We start from the raw sequence: 16,980 nt of genomic DNA, 5'->3' as shown, positions 1-16,980 counted from the left end.
GAGCGTCTTATCAAGCCTGTCGCAATTATATCAGTATTTCGTAACCTTACGATAATCGTACGCATGCGCAGTTAAAGCGAGCTCTTCAAACGAAGGTATTTTATCTGATGTTTGGTGTCTGCTGTCAGTTTTCACTTGGACGTAAACAATTTGTAAAAGTTCTGTTAGAGGATGTCTTTAAGCGGAAAAGAAAAGAAGCGAGGGCCAAACTGGACGATAGAAGAAAGAAATACGCTTATAGAGCTATGCCGGGCCAGTACAAACACACTCAAAATGAACTGGGGAGAAGTGGCTGACAGGTTTTTCCTTTTGTTTATTTGTTAACTTTCTTGTATCAGTAGTTGTGAATCTGTTTATCGACACCTGTACATATATTAAAATGTATATGGATATGTTAATGCTAGTATCTGTTCTGACTAGTCATAAACAAGTTTTATTTTCCTTAGTGGATTTGTATTAAATAAATTACTAAATTAAAATTGGGTTTTTTTTTTTTTTTAACTGAAGATTAAAAGTCGATACTGTATATGTTGATTGAATTGCTGTTTTTGTTGTTGAGAATGGGAGATATACCCTAGGCATAATTATCTAATATATTAGCACATTTATTTCATACTCACAAAATGTTCATGATTGATATATACATATTCAATTCATTAAATTTGTTTTGCAGGGTGAACAGTATCGGGGGAAACTCCAGAGTCGCCCCTGAGGTTAAAAAGAAGTGGACTGATATGAAGGTACTAGATAAAGTAATATAACAGGTGATATGCTAAAGAAAATTATGTTTTCAATATAATTCATCATGTGCAGCAGACAGCTTGTTACAACTCAGATGAAAAACATGAGGGTATTTTGGTTTCATTAGACTTGCAGTGTGTCTTATTTACTGGATATTGGACTGAAATTAAGCAATATCCTAAACCTATAAGAATGGGTATTTTATCAACAACAAAACATTCTCTAAAAGTAACAATGAAGTAAAAGGAAACCATATATTAAAGCTGCACTCTCACAGAGTGAACGTTTCGACAACTTTTTTAATTTTTGTCTTGGAATGGGCTGATTTTGCAAAAATGCATGGAAACCAGTTATATAAGACTGCTGCTAAAATAATTGATCGCAGTTTTTTGTGAGATTGAAAATTGATGTTTTATGCATTTTTCTTTACGCGTTAGTAATAGTTTAAGACATAAATAAACCAGTCAATTGTAACAACGGACCCCCCCCCCCCCCCCAGGCCAGGGGGATAGCGGGGACTTTTTTGGTCCAGCCAACCCGAGGTGAAATCCCCGCTGGAGACAAACTGCTGGTAAAATCACCGTCAAATGTCACCGCATCCCTGACTTAAGACAGGCCCATTCCCTGTTAATTTTGGCGCAAAGACAAAACTACTCAGGGCCACTTGGAATGTAAAATCACGGCCAATTTCCACGGATATCCCTGGTATACCCGTGGATCTGGGGGTACAATTGACTGGTGCATAACATTAAACATATATAGATCTGTGAGTGCAGCTTTAACAAGTCAACTAGTATAATATTGTATAGATGCTTTCCTTATATCTATATCATATCTAAGTTTCTTTTGCTTTATTTACTTGATTTAAATATTCTATCAAATTATTTGTTTGTTCTGCATAATATTTCCAGTTGTTATTTCATACTAATTTGATATGATGTTAAGTGTTTTGTTTACTTTGCCATAATATACACTATCATATATGTTATTGTTTGTTAAATTACAGAGCAATGTAAAGAGGAAGGCGCAGCAAGAACGGACAGAAAGCAGGCAGACAGGAAATGGGTTGAAGACTATAAATCTAGATTCTTGGGAGGAAATGGTAATTATAATAGTCACCCACAATAAACAAAACGTTATCTGTTAACATATGAATCAATCCTATGCAAAAGTGCTTGCTATTAAACTGAAGATCCATTTTAAATTTATTGGAAGTGTATTGCTATACTGAAATGAAGCTTATCCTATGTATTTTCAGCTCACCAGAGCACGAAGTGCTCAATGTGAGCTATTGTGATCGGTTTTTGTCCGGCATCAGTCTGTCAGTCAGTCCGTCCGTCAACAATTGCTTAAAAAACTTATCCTCTGAAACTACCTACCCAAATTCAATGAAACTTCACATGTTTGATCAGTTTGTTTTTCAATATTCTTTGAACAAATATCAAGCTATATTGATTAAGCCAATTGTGTGATATTGTTTTGCTGAATTAGAATATATAAAATATATTATATTTGAAACAGTTCTTTTCTTTTTAACAATTTGCTTTACAATGCAATTAAAAGTTTGTTGTTTGAATATATGTGCATATGTTTCATAAAGATAATTGTTATTTTTTTGTAGTGGTATTTCTTACATTTAAAAACCTTTCAGGTATTGACAACCATTCCAAAGGTGTCAGTTGATGGCATTCCTGGAGGCGTGCAGTGCGGGGTTTCTTCAAACCAGGAATCGAATAAAGGTAGTGCCGTATATTTAAACCAAATTTAATGAAGGGACCCTAGTTAACATTCTGCGTTTAATGTCATTGCATTATATCAAATATATGTGTCGTATAACTACCACAAAATTATAAAACATGCCACAAGTTTGCTTCCAAAGTTTTCCATTTCTTCATACTTGTTTTAAAAAATGGCAAGTCATGTTATATCATACAAATTCAATTATACTATACATTTAAATTACCATTTGTTATTTCTATTTAAAGAAGAAGAAGAAGAAGAAGAAGAAGAAGAAGAAAAAGACATGATCCAGGGAGCAGCAGCTAATGTGAAAGACCGCTCATCATCAGTAAAGTTTTGTGAGTTTTTTTCATGATATTCCATTAAGGTTTATAGACATATAATATATTTGATGGAAATCTGTTTTTATCATTCTAATAAAATAATTTGAGCATTATAAATAAACAGATTGATCTTTACACAAGGTGATTTCCCCAGAATTAAATCAATGAAAATTTAAGAAAGTAACTATGTCAAATCAGTCTCCAGCATGAAACTATAACCTGCTTTTGTTGTCATTCTCTATGTTTAAAACTAATACAAAGATAATTTTGTAAATTGTGTCATAAATAAAATTTCTTAAAGCTGAGTGAGCACCGATGTTGTTAAAGTATTTAACTTCTTCTTGATTCTTTTAATGTCTTACCCATTTAATTAGACCATCTTTATTTAATGTTTTTTTTTCTAATTTCAGCTTCTTGTAATGCAACAGGGGGTTCCACATCAAATCTTCAACTGCGAATGGTGATGGCCCAGGAGCAACAAAACAGTATTCTGTCATCAATAGATTCTACATTGAAGAAAATGTTAGAATACCAAAAAGAAAAATCCGTTGACCTTCTACATTTTGAATATTAATTTAAGAAAACATTCATATAAAATTATGTATCGGTTTCTTAGACTCATTGAAAACGTGTTAAGTTATATTATTCAACTGGCCACAATTTCTCAACACTTTTTCAATCAATGAGGTTACATAACTCCATATTATCCTAAATACAAGTTATGGCCCCTGATTGACTTAGGTTAAAGTTTTAGGGCAGGTTAAATTTTAGGGCAAGTTGGGATTTTCACTTAAAACTCCAATACCATTCATTCAATTGACTTAATGCTTCGCACAGATGTTCAGAGCCATCACATAATGAGGTTAGATAACTCCATATTATCCTTTATACAAATTATGGCCTCTGATTGACTATGGAACTTAGGTTAAAGTTTTAGGGCAGGTTGGGATATTGTTTAATAACTTCTATACCCTTCATTCAATTGACTTAATACTTCACACAATTGTTCAGGACCATCCCAATGAGGTTACATAACTCCATATCCTTAATACAAGTTATGGCCCCTGATTGACTTGGGTTAAAGTTTTGGGCAAAATTATTTACGACCATATTACAACAAGAACATAACTCATTTTTAAGCCTAAATACAAATTATGGCCCTTGAATTTAAAAAAAAATAAATTAACTTCCTTTTAAAGACATATTTGTATATTCTTAACCACATTTTCATAATGGGAAATCAAGTTATTTGAATGACTTGCGTCATTGTTTTGGCGGGCTGGTGGAAGGGCAGCATCAAAGTCACCTTATGTATCGAATAATTTCAGTTAGGTTTGACATAAAGAGACCAAACTTGGTATTTTTATACGTTATTGTATTCTAAGTCAAAGCGACGTAGACGAGCGCGCTGTCTTACGACGGCTTTAAGAGACTTTAGACTTTGAATGGGAATTATGTTTATGGTTATCACAATTAACTCTTTCATTTATCAAAGTTCAGTTACAGTATGTATTTTGGCCTATAAAAATAAGCTTTGTACACCTGTTATGCTTCATAAGATGTTTTGAGATATTGGGGCCAGCTGTTTAAGAGTAAACTTTATGATATGTGAATTGCACTGTGATGTGATAGTGTTTGTGTAACTTACTGCCTTTCATCTAAGATTTGAACTTAGGTCCCTGAAGAGAAATTTGCCATGTATATAAAAGATTATTAATTTGTTCATTTTAGTTTAACATTGTAATAAATTCCACCAAGTGGGCACTAAAAACTATATTTTATGTTTTCATGAGGTTAAATATATTGCCATCTTACACTAAAACAAGCATTTTTTCGTAAATGACGTCAATGAAATATTTATATAACCATTGGAAGTGATGTTCTGAAACATCAAATGTACAGTTGATTACAAGAAGAGGCATTTAAAGTTACTTTAGTTTTGTCTGTATGTACTCTTAATTCTTTGTATGTGTTGTATGATAAAAAGCCTGAACCTACACTCTTTTGTACAAAGTTTAGGCTTAGTGCCAAATTCGGATGTAATTGAAACTGAATGGGTGTTTCCTCAAAAGTGTAGAATTTAACTTATTCCTCGAAGTGAAAGTCAGTTTTTGGGCCCAGATGCATTTACTTGTTTATGTTTTGGTGCAATATTATATTTGCCTATGATGTTCTTAGGAAAGGTATTGCTATAAAACTAAAACTGTTATGAACTCCCTGTATAAAATGGGTGTATTATTCTGACATAACTGTTATATTGAATTGCAGTTGTAAAATAAATTATTCTGACTGAACGTTTTGCAATCAAATATAAACAAGAAAAACACTTTTTTTGGCAAGTTAGGCATTATTAAATGAAGGATATGTACAAAGCAGAAATGATATTGAACGGCATTGTATTGTATCAATAGAAATGTATTGATGAAAGAATAATTAGTTGAGCTTTTAAGGTTATTTAGTTGAGCTTTTAAGGTTAATTAGTTGAGCTTTTAAGGTTTTTGATTTGTGTAAGTTATTGAATGTTATTCATTGAGACATCAGGAAATGCACATTGTTGCAGTGTGCCATTCTGTTGCCATAATTATGTTGTATGATGTTCTGTGTGTAATGTTGTGCATAATTGATTTGTTATTATGGTTAAAATGACATGGGTGATATCATAAATATCTTAATGTCTTTTAGTTCTTATCCCATTTACATGTTACAATTTTACAATGTACTGCACTTTTGCATAATGCTACTGTGATAGTCTAAGTTGTTGACATAATTGTATATTTGTTGTGTTAAAGAGGTTTTATTTAGGGTTACCCCAGTAAAACATATAAAATTGGGGGGGGGGGGGCAATTATTTAAAAAGTGTATGGGTGCGTGTTTGTTTTGCTAATTTGAATCCCAAATTTGCTTCTGTAGGAGGGTGGTGTATTTAATAAGAGTGCCCCCATCCATGGGGTATATACTGTCAATAAATAGCCCTTAAATTGCTCGTAAAAAATATGTGATATTTATATGTTGTTATGTTTATGTCATAATTTTAAGCCAAATTTTTCCTGCACCTGATTAGAATAGGAACTTGGGTAAAAAAACTAGGTATTTATGTAAAACCTCAAAGCTGCACTCTCACAGATTGAATCATTTGACAATTAATTTTATTTTCTGTTTTGGAACAAGCAAATTTATGCGAAAATGCAAGGAAACCAATGCTATAAGACGGCTGATAAAGAAATCAGATCGCAGATTTTTGTAATTAAGTTTAAAAAAATATGTTTAAATTAATGCATTCTCCTTTAACTGTAAGTAACGCTTTTAGCCATAAAACAGGATTTATGAAACCAAGCTGATTGTTTGTCATCATTGTTACATTACTGGAATACAGATATAAGCAAACAAATTGTTAATTTAAATACCAAAACAAAAATAAAGAAGTTATCAAAACGGTAAATCTGTGAGAGTGCAGCTTTAAGAAAATGAAGAAATATTCTCCCAATTTCATACATTTAAACGCTTTAAGGTTATTTGAATGAACACATCTCTTATAAGTATGAAAATTGATCCTATTTGTTAAATAATAAGCAAATTAGCTCAAATCTTAGGTTTGCAAAATTGCATGGTGGAATAAAAAATATGGCTTTAATACGTTGTTTTAAAACGCCGTCTTGTTGAATAGTTTACAAATGTGTTAACATTGCGGATATGCCAGCATTAAAAAGGGACTTTGGAAAACGAATGATTTGTTTTGGCATTTCTTTGTTATTTGTTCCATTTTGACAATTCATATCAATTGCATAAATTACATATATGACTTGAATAACAGTTAATTGTAATACTTGTACAAAATGATCACTCTGTTAATCAGGGCAACATGTTCAGTCCATTTGCAACCAATAACTTCCATGTAAAGGTCACAATACTGTATATTTGTTGTTTACTTTTACATCACTAAGTAAGTGCACACATTCATTTGTATTATACTTTGCATCATGTATTAACACAAAGCGATCACAAACTATTTAAATTAAAGGAAATGGAACAAACAAACTACGTTCAATTTCATACAAAAGTGTTCACAACTCGTCGTCGCAGTTCTTGCACCTGCAAGCCTGGTTGTCCCATCCAGGCCTCCATAGCATCTTGGCCTGGGTCCACTACTTGGGCATCGTCCAGTGTCAGACCCCAATCCAAACACATATTGTGCAACCTGGCACATGCCATAAAAATTGCACACGACTTTTCGGGACTGTAACTCAACACACCGCCGGTTTTGTGGAGACATCTGTAAATTGTAAACATAATGGTGATGTTACGGATCGTAACAAGAAACAGTGTCGTATAAAATGCATTAGTAGATGGGCGAGTAAACATAAAGAGTGTTCAATTCTAAAATAAGGTTCAACTATAAAGTCTGTGTTCGATGAGGTGTATGGTGGAAGGATTGAGATAACCCACCGAAACCTTCCTTTCAGGATTCCAAAACTCTGCTCGATAACCATCCTTCCCTTGCTCTGCGCGTTGTTATATCTTGCTTCAGCAGGACGTTACGGGATTAGCAAGCGGAGTTAGCAGGCTGGTAGTGAGTGGATAACCGCTATCAGCCAGCAGCATCCCTGGCCTCTCACTCTCCATGTGTTCCTGTGTTAGATAATGGACAAGAAGTGGTTTTAAAAATCAGTATGTCTTGCATTTCTAAGCAGAAAATAACGTGTGTCACGTAAACTGTCAAAATATGTGCACCTAAAAGTTTGAGGTTGGTTAATATTTAAAGGATAAACAAGTACAGTAGTCGAAAGAAAAGTTCTTAGGTTTGATACATGGACCTATCATGATTCTAATTGTTTTTCCAAGGGTTTCCAAATAGATAAACAAATGCCAGCAGAACTCTTGTATATAATACATGGCTTACTTATTCAGTCATATAGCCATTACCTTCAACGACGAGGTGTTCATGACAGAAGAATCATGCTGCGACCCTGGCCACTTGGCGACAATGTCGATGAACCTAATATATAATAGGAAAAGGGCTAAAACGATCTCAAAATGCAATGATTAAATATTAAGGTCGACAATTACAGAATGCCGATAGATGATCTCAATACCTAGATATATAGGTAATAATCAAATAAAACGATTTACCTTCTGTCGTGGCTACATGTAGCCATCACATTTATAGCATGGAATCCTTTCCGGCATATGTAGGCTTCGCCACTGTCTTTCGGGGCAATGATAGGGACGAGTGTTCCGTCGACTGCACCTATATTAAAATACATCAAGTAAGTAACAGATTGGTGTGCACCTTTCATCAGAGAATTACCTTTTCCCGTCGGACCATTTTTCAATTTCAATTCAAATTATTGAAATAAGTTCCTGTATCATTTAAATATAAATGAGTACGAAATACTACTATTAAAAAATACGAACTTTCAACCCATCAGTTAGTATGCATGAAGTCATATAGTCATTACTTATACGTATTGCCTACCTACGATATTGGCAATTTTGCATCTTTTGTAGAAGCCAAGTTTTGCTTCTGCCAATTCTTGCTGTGTTCTTGGAAATCTGGCAAAAGAAAGTGTTTCATTACTAATGCGTTAAACTCAAAAATATGTTAATCTATACTGTGATTACAGAATAAAGAACTCTGTTAAATAACCTGTGATGTTTAAGGTCCATCCACACTGCATTGTGCATTTTACTAGTATGATGGCATATATATATCTATATTTATATATATATATATATTTATATTTATATATATAACGCGCTTCGTAATTTAAGGTATACGACAAGGGGCAAAAACAAAAATAGACGAAGAAAGGTGGGGGGGGGGGTATTGCACACAAATAACACAATGATTGAGTTATATCCTTTAAGTAACTTACCTTATATTGTCAATATTTCGATTTACAGCGTCTACAAACTCATGCAACACCCTTGACGCTGTTTGCTTCGATATGCCGTGCAGGTCGGCTACCTCTGATAAGAAATTTCCTTTAGACAGAACTCTAAGCCCAACCAGCACCTGTTACACAAATTAAGTAGTTTGTATTTTTACAGAAATATTAAATTTTAAAAAGAGCTTTTCGTAGCAATACATATTTACGTTCAACCCCTTTTTTCACTAACTTGTTTAGTACGTCTGCTTTTATATATGAAATGTATTTTTCCAATACCTTATTGAAAAAGACTATAGTGTATGATTACTGAAATAGGCTATCGATGATTCTCAATACATGACGTCATTGTTATTGACCTCATTTTATCTGGAAATTTATGGCTGTAAATATTTACATGTTTGAAGGATTTACGGTGCATTTCATTTCTTGTGGCGAGCCCTGCTGATGTTTGCTGGACTCGCCTTCTTACTATTACTATATTTCACAATTATCGGATAACATGGACAATGAAGGTATGTGTTTTTTGCAAAGGTTTATTTAAAATGCTGTGTCATTCTCATTTCGTTTTGAGGTCTTATAATTTATTGCTCATATACATACAGTACAGTACATGCCACCTGGTGTATCTTTATATTGCTCTACTTTGATACATCATTTATAAAACTTATATAAAAGCATTGAGTTAATTCAAGCACTCAATGAAATTTTGAATAAGTTATATAGATATAACTGACGGTCTTTTTTTTAAGAGTACCAGTACAGTTTTACCTTCGTCATAGACGATACCGATTGTGACCTGTTTGTAGGAGGTGAAAGGTCATTTCTTAGGTTATCTTCCAAATAATTAATGGCGATTCGTGAGAGTCTATATCGGTCCACAACCTCCACATCTGACAGATGATCTAAGGATGAAATGCGATCCTTAAAGGTGCGTTGTTTTCTTCTTCTTTGGCCGAAAACAAACAACGCCGCCATATTTACGAAATTTACGAGAGCGTTTCACCTGTCGTAACTTTAACGCACCAGTTAAGATAATCGTAAGTTTACGAATCTTAGTAAGACGCGGTTACGATCGTAAATTTGACGTACGACAAACTTACGATAATATTTGCGCGTACGATCGTTGATAATACGCCCCCAATATACTTAGGTTAGCCTAAGGTACCAGGGGTGCGTTTCAGATAGATTTTACGATCTGCCATTATCGTAAATTTACGATCATAATAACGACCAACTTAACGATAATCATAAAGGCGTTTCAGAAACGTCTCGTAAACTCTCCGGTCGTACGTAAAAAATAACGATAAAGCACAGCGTTAAAGCGAGTGACCCAGTCTGAATTGAAATGACGTTACGTCATATTAACCTGATGAGCGCACCTGTCGTTTTTATGAATGATAATTATAATAATAATAATAATAATAATAATAATAAATAATAATAATAATAACAATGAAATAATAATATTTATAATACTGATAATCTCTTGATTATCAATTAATGTAACTCTCCTTTTTATAATGATTGATACAACTGATACAAACTCGTGGTCTCTATTCTGATTAACCATCTGCTATTTTTGTTACAATTGTATCTTAATAACATCATCATCCGGGATTTTTTGTGATGGAGGCAGTGGCGGGTTCCGACGCTCCCTTTAAAATATGTGTTATTATAATGAAAATTGGACAACAACAAAATACGTTGTTTTTTCAGGCTGGTGATTGTCTTTGATAAGTGAAATATTATAGTATGCGTATAATGAATGTTCTGTTAAGTAAATGCAAACGTGCAGCATGGTGCTGATGATGACAGTCACGATGATGCGACGACAACGGCAATGATGATTTAACAATAATAATGCGACAATGACACTATAATGATGATGCGATGACGACGAAGAAGAATATTTTGATTATTATTTAAAATGATAATGCGGTGACGACGACTAAGATGATGATAATAATAATGATGATGCGACGACGGCAATGATACTAAATATGATGTGACGATGACGACAATGATCATGACGAGATGATGATGCGTAGATGTTGCTGATGATTGAGGATGTGGATGATGATGAAGGTGGTGAAGTTGGTGGTGGTGGTGGTTGTGGTGGGTATGGTGGATGCTGATGATGACTGATTCAATCATCAACAACCGGCCTTAGTTTAGATAACGAGTAAAGTTCATACGTTTATGCACGTTTTGCTTGAATTGCTTGAAGAATAAGGATTTGCTACTTTCAGTTTTACTTTCAGTTTCTTTTTAAAAAGTACGTGGAAGGATTAATTTTAAACCTAAGGTTATGATTCCAGTTTACTTAAACATAAGCTGTATCGATTCGAAATGAACATTTCATTCCCTAGTTATGTCACTGTTTTATTTCGGATATTGATCTGTTTAGAAATGCATCTTGCCACCTAATATTTAATCGCACTAGATCTACTCAATTATTCAATTAATATTTTCGAAATGTAATTATGAATTATCGTTGTTGTTTTTATTTCATTCAGGATCAGTGCAGTAGGGCCGGGAAGGAGTATTGATCAGTTAAAAAAGAAGTGGACGGATTTAAAGGTATGTATTCACAAGCCGATTTAGATGAAAGGGGGTTCCCCCCCCCCCTCTTTTTAAAATCGTCTAAATTTACCTTTATAGAACATACAAAAAATGCGCACTTACTACAAATTGTAACAATGGCATTGAGTTGGTAACCTCAAACACACATGCAAATAGTTAATGCAGTATTCTGTCAGTTCATAGGTTGGGGCGCATGTCAAAATGTTTGGCCTCTAAGTTACACACCCTCTAAAGTCAACTCCTGGATCTGCCCCTGGTATTCGATTTTAATTTTGGTTGTGTCTTTTACAGTTGATATATATGCATGTTTTTTTTTAAAACTGGTTAATGATGGTATAGATGTATATATTTTTAAAATTGTTTTCAGTCTGCAGCAAAGAAGAACGAGATAAAGCGGAGGCATTTTGCTGCCGGGACAGGTGGGGGTCCTGGGCCCCAAGAGCCAACTGATGTAGAGATGAAGGTGAGACACTGATGTTCTTCTTGGGTACAATGTATTTATTGCACATACATGTTTTGATTGACCTTGTAGTTAGCTTATCACTTCATAGAATATATTTGGCAATGTGGTGGGCGTATAAGCATTATTTATTTTAAGTCGGACAATTTTCATTATCATTTTTCATGTCAACACTGGAAATTTATTGGCTAAATTGTCTTGTTCCTGTCCACGGAAATGGTATGTACCTTCATTCTAGAAATAAGTAATAATGGTTAGATTCAGCAAAATAGTTACTTATTGTTACACAATTGTTTTTGCATTTAGATCCTGAGTGTAATCCCCGAGGAAATGGTAACAGGGGTTGCTGGTGGAGTGGATGTTTTCGAAGGTAAATTTGCATATATTGAGTGAAATATAATGTATGTACAAATAAATGTACATAATGCATTCATTATTTTGTACATTCATATAAGCATTTTAAGATCAGCGGAGGCTTACAATATAGTGTTTTAATTTATTGTAAGAATTATATGCAATTTTTATCAATAAACTTCAACTCTTGCATACCAAAGTACCAGTCATTATAATTTAGGTCATGCCGTACATTTTGTTGGAAAGTTTATTGACTGAATGCATATCAACTTATAAATCAGATATAATTTATTATTATGAAATTTCAGACTCATGCAAGCCTCCTGCTGTCAAAAAGTATAGGCCATCTGAGCCTTCAGGGTCAACTTTCACCGCCAACTGTTCAACGCATCATGGTAATTTTATCAGTTGAATGAATTTAGTTCAATAACAAAATCATGAACATAAACAACAATTTTATTAACAATAAAGTAATATGTAATTAAGTGTACACATAGGAGTTTTGCCCTTTTAAATATGACTACAATCTGTATGGTCAAGTTATTTATAATGAAATAAACGTATCTTTACATATAATCTCTCAAAACATCTTTCTTATAGACATTTAAAGAAAAATGTCATAGTGATTTTTTTTGAAGTTCTAAGATTTTTTTTTACCGTTTCAGACATAAGTATCAGTGAGGCAGAGGCCAATGGCAAAGAAGACAGTAACACAGGTTATTTTGATAAGTCAACATTTTTTTAATAAGAACTGCTGGGAAAAAAACAACACAACATTTTTTTGCAATGAAAGCTAATAGCGTATAGAAAAAAACACAGACAAGTTCATTTCTACTTTGGGAAGCCACGATAATGTACCCCTGGTGGTTATTGAACCAAGAGTTTCTTTGGCATAGAGGGACACCTACACCACTAGACCATTCCCACCCTTTTTAGGAGCATTATACCATTTTTATAACCTTGCTGAACCTCTATTGAATTAACATATTTTTTTCAAATTATTTATAATAGCATTCAAAGACTATTTTAATAGTAAAATTAAATAAGTAAAGAAATTCAACAACATCATTCTACTTGTGTATGATTATATATTTGTCTTTTATCCCAAAACAGAATCAAGACCTACACCATCAAAAAGAAATGACATTGCTCATCAGATGCTTGAAGAGCAAAAGAAACAAAACGAGTTCCTGGCAATGATTAATTTCAACCTTGCAGAACTTGTGAGCTTGAAGAGGACAGAAGTCCAAATTCTGTCAGAAAAACATCTGAACAAGACATTTTTTTAAATTTAAAGACAGTGAATACTTGAATGAAAGGGAGTGAAAATAGTTTATTGGTTGTTAATATTTATGATAAACATAATATAAATGTGTACATATTATTTATATATCATAATGTACATGGTTAACTTTACTTGCTAGAATGTCATTATGGCATACATACTAAAAGTTTAACTATAATATGTTCTTTTAAATCAATTTCAATCAAATTACTTTCACTCCCTTTCATGTTACATTACAGTTTAGTTCATTTAATACAATCATAAAAACTAAGGAAAAATCCCATTACATTTCATAAGTGCATATACATGTAAATTATAACCTCTTCAAGCTTACAAGTTCTGCTGTATGATCTGTTTGAAAATATTTCTCCATAAAAAGAGTGCAATTAAGTTATGTCTAACATTGTCATCAACGAATGTGATAACCTAAAGACATTTTTTTCATTTCCTTTAATACATGCTTTTGCTTATTTTTCAAGTGCAATACAACCATCATAATTTTACTAGTTTTACACTAGTGTAATTTAACTTGATATTAAAGTTGCACTCTAACAGATTGAAAGTTTTGACTACTATGACATTTTTTGTCTTGGAACAAGCCATTTTTGTGAACATCCAAAGAAACCATCTATATAAGAAAGCTGATAAAATCACAATATCTTATATTCAAATAAAAAAATCTGATGTTTATTCATTTTTTTAAACAATAAGTAACAGCCATAAAACATCAATTGCCAACCGGAAATATGACAATCTGCATTCTGATCTTTTGTTAGCAATCTTTTATCATTGGCTTTCAGACATTTAAACAAAGATTTGCCCTTTCCAGGACAAAAAAAAAAAAAAGTTGTTAAAATGGTATATCTGTGAGAGCTTTAAGGCTCACTTTGAAGTTTTCACTAATCTGTTTCATAACTTTCTGTAGTAAATGGCAACTCATGCAAAACATTTTTATGTATTACACAATTTATAAGCTCAATGACTAAACTGAAACCCTTAGACTATGTTATGGTACAAAATAAGTCTTAATGCATCTTTATATAAACAAAGTTTGCTTTCTTTAACGGTTTTGAAATGAAAGCCCACTATTGTTTCCAAATCAAATGTCTCACAAACAAGCATGGAACACTTCTTGTTAGGAATTTTTATATGTGCTCCAAAATATTTGTTGAATTTTCTAAAGAATTATTAGTTATTGACTTATAATCTAGTTCTAGGCATATAAAACAAAGAAAAAAATGTTTGTTTCAGTGTACAATTGCAATGTATATCATCTTGTGAATACCTGAAGACAATATAGGCTGTATCTAGTACTTGTTTTGGTGCTCAATAGGTGAAATATAATAAGATCTTGAACTAAAATGAACAATACTAACCCATTCATGATTGTTGAAAGTTTACATTTGTCTCAAAATTTGAACTCAACAGGTATGTTGCATTTTTAAACTTAAATTTTTGCAATAATATTTCAACTTTCAAGATTCATGTTCATATCTTAAATAACAAAATTTCTATGAAGTAACCTCATATTAAAAGATCAGAATTAGAAATGATATTTTCATCTTTATAAATAATGAACATGAAGTCGAGAATTTGTGGCCAATGTGTTTCTGAGTGTGTGTTGTAAATAGTATATTATTTATTGAGTTATACCTAAATGCTGTTGCTGTTAACATTTTACATCTTCTGTGATATGTATAGCTGTGATATATCTACCATGTTATATTACAGAATAAATAATTGAACATGTTACCAGTGATTGTTTGCTCAATGGAATTTGTTAGTAGACAACCTTCAAAAATGTTAATGAAGAAGCTTAGAGACCAACGTTGGTGCACATTTAAGAATGCACATACACTTACCTAACAAAAATAAGAGCGATATAATAACTTAACTTAATGTCCCAATATCATTTCTTTTGTTTTACTACTTTTGAGGTAATATTCAAAGCAAAAAATGGCATTTGATAACACACAAAGTAAAGCATTACATTTAGAACAAGGGCTGTCACAGAGATGCACTATCGGAGATGTTAATTAAAATGCTTTAAAGGTAATATATGGAACAAGAGCTGTCGTAAGACAGCGCGCTCGACTATGCCGCTTTGACTTAGGAGTGAATACAATGACGATGTAATATGTGCCTGTCAAAAGCAATAAAACAATCAAATTGAAAAGTTAACAAAAATCGCAATGTGACAAAACAAGGTTTTTAATGATTGGCAAAAGGGATTCAGTTTCAACTGTTTCTTTTATTTTTTGTAACAGTGACCTTGACCCTAAAGGTCCCAAACAAAATCCCATGGAAGACCTCCATAAACTCTTCCTACATATCAAGTTTGGTAACAGTATGTCAACCATAACTGAAACAGTAATCTATTTTTAGTAACAGTGACCTTGACCTCAGGGGGCCAAAAGGCAATCCATGAAAACTCTGCATAAACATGTCCTACATACCAAGTTTGGTCACACTATGTATACCCTTACTTGAGTTATTCAGTACTAACCACATTTCTATTTTGACCTTGACCATAACTCTCGGGGCAAAAAACACAATCTCAGGAAAGGTCTATATAAACTCTTCCTATATACCAAATTTGGTTCCAATATGAAGACCCTTACTTAAAGATGCACTATTACTCCCACATAAGATTTAACACAATTAATACAATTGTTTTGATATTCCAAAAAGGGTGAATAAATGTCGAAAACAGTGGTTCTTATGAAGGATACCGAGTTTAATTTGAAAGAAATGCGTAGGGAACACAGTATTTCTACCTTAGACAATAGAACATCAAAGTAAATCTTTTAGCATTCACCAATCATTTAATATTTTTGCGCTTTCTGCTATTAAATACACGGTTACAATATTCGTTATCAGAATGTTTTATTTTCCATGAGTGCATTAAGTAGTTAAAGGTGTATCACTAAAAATTAATGTTTGTTATACATGTGTATATATTGATTTTGAATAAGAGTGTCATTTTAAGTTATTCAATACCAACCCTTTTTCTATTGAAAGTAACCTTGACCTTGATCCTAGGGGCCCTAAATGCATTCCCATATAAGGTCTCCATAAACTCTTTATATACCAAGTTTGCTCTCTTCATGTCAAACCTAGCTAAAATTATTCGATACATAAGGCGACTTTGACGCTGCCCTTAAACAATCCCGCCCGAACAATGACACAAGTCATTTAAATAACTTGTTTTCCCTTTACGAAAAAGTGGTTAGGAATATAAAAATGAGCCTTTCAAAAGAAAAGTTTTAATGAAAAGAAAAACATTCAATGGCAATAAATTGTATTTAGGGCTAAAATGGGGTTATGTTCCTTGTTGTAAGATGTTCGTAAATAATTCTGCAAAGTATTAACTGCATTGAATGAAGGGTATAGAAGTTTTTTATTTCTTGCACTAAAACTTTAACCTGCCCTAAAACTTTAACCCACCCTAAAACTTTAATGAAGGGTATTGGACTTATAAGTGAAAATCCCAACATGCCCTAAAACTTTAACAAGACGCCGACGCTGGGGCGAATAGTATAGCCCTCCTTATTCTTCGAATAAGCGAGCAAAAAAACTGGTGTAAATATAGTGCTGACACTGTAT

The 16,980-nt window shown here is 32.9% G+C and overlaps 2 protein-coding genes and 1 pseudogene across 4 annotated transcripts; 2 read left to right on the top strand and 1 right to left on the bottom strand.

Annotated features, from left to right (window-relative positions):
* The first annotated feature begins 158 nt into the window (after nucleotides 1-158).
* Nucleotides 159-3,812, top strand: LOC128223090 (nuclear apoptosis-inducing factor 1-like). Of its 3 annotated transcripts, none has more exons than XM_052932336.1 (6): nucleotides 159-299; nucleotides 674-740; nucleotides 1,748-1,843; nucleotides 2,393-2,480; nucleotides 2,736-2,819; nucleotides 3,215-3,812. In XM_052932336.1, the coding sequence occupies exons 1-6, from the start codon at nucleotides 172-174 to the stop codon at nucleotides 3,376-3,378; spliced, it is 627 nt and encodes a 208-aa protein (XP_052788296.1). In that variant the 5' UTR covers nucleotides 159-171; the 3' UTR covers nucleotides 3,379-3,812. The 3 variants fall into 3 exon arrangements, with proteins under 3 accessions (XP_052788296.1, XP_052788295.1, XP_052788294.1); XM_052932335.1 differs by having other exon boundaries at nucleotides 2,730-2,819; XM_052932334.1 differs by having other exon boundaries at nucleotides 2,727-2,819.
* A 3,039-nt stretch (nucleotides 3,813-6,851) lies between these two features.
* Nucleotides 6,852-9,513, bottom strand: LOC128223237 (putative nuclease HARBI1; annotated as a pseudogene).
* Nucleotides 9,514-11,043: 1,530 nt separating this feature from the next.
* Nucleotides 11,044-14,189, top strand: LOC128224881 (uncharacterized). The gene is made up of 6 exons (XM_052934972.1): nucleotides 11,044-11,272; nucleotides 11,643-11,738; nucleotides 12,042-12,105; nucleotides 12,398-12,484; nucleotides 12,755-12,805; nucleotides 13,203-14,189. Exons 2-6 carry the CDS (start codon nucleotides 11,733-11,735, stop codon nucleotides 13,376-13,378), a joined length of 384 nt encoding a protein of 127 aa, XP_052790932.1. The 5' UTR covers nucleotides 11,044-11,272; nucleotides 11,643-11,732; the 3' UTR covers nucleotides 13,379-14,189.
* The last annotated feature ends 2,791 nt before the right edge of the window (nucleotides 14,190-16,980 follow it).

The sequence above is a fragment of the Mya arenaria genome, chromosome 17 (assembly GCF_026914265.1).
Source record: "Mya arenaria isolate MELC-2E11 chromosome 17, ASM2691426v1".
NCBI lineage: Eukaryota > Metazoa > Mollusca > Bivalvia > Myida > Myidae > Mya > Mya arenaria.
This window is presented reverse-complemented; position numbering and strand designations above follow the sequence as displayed.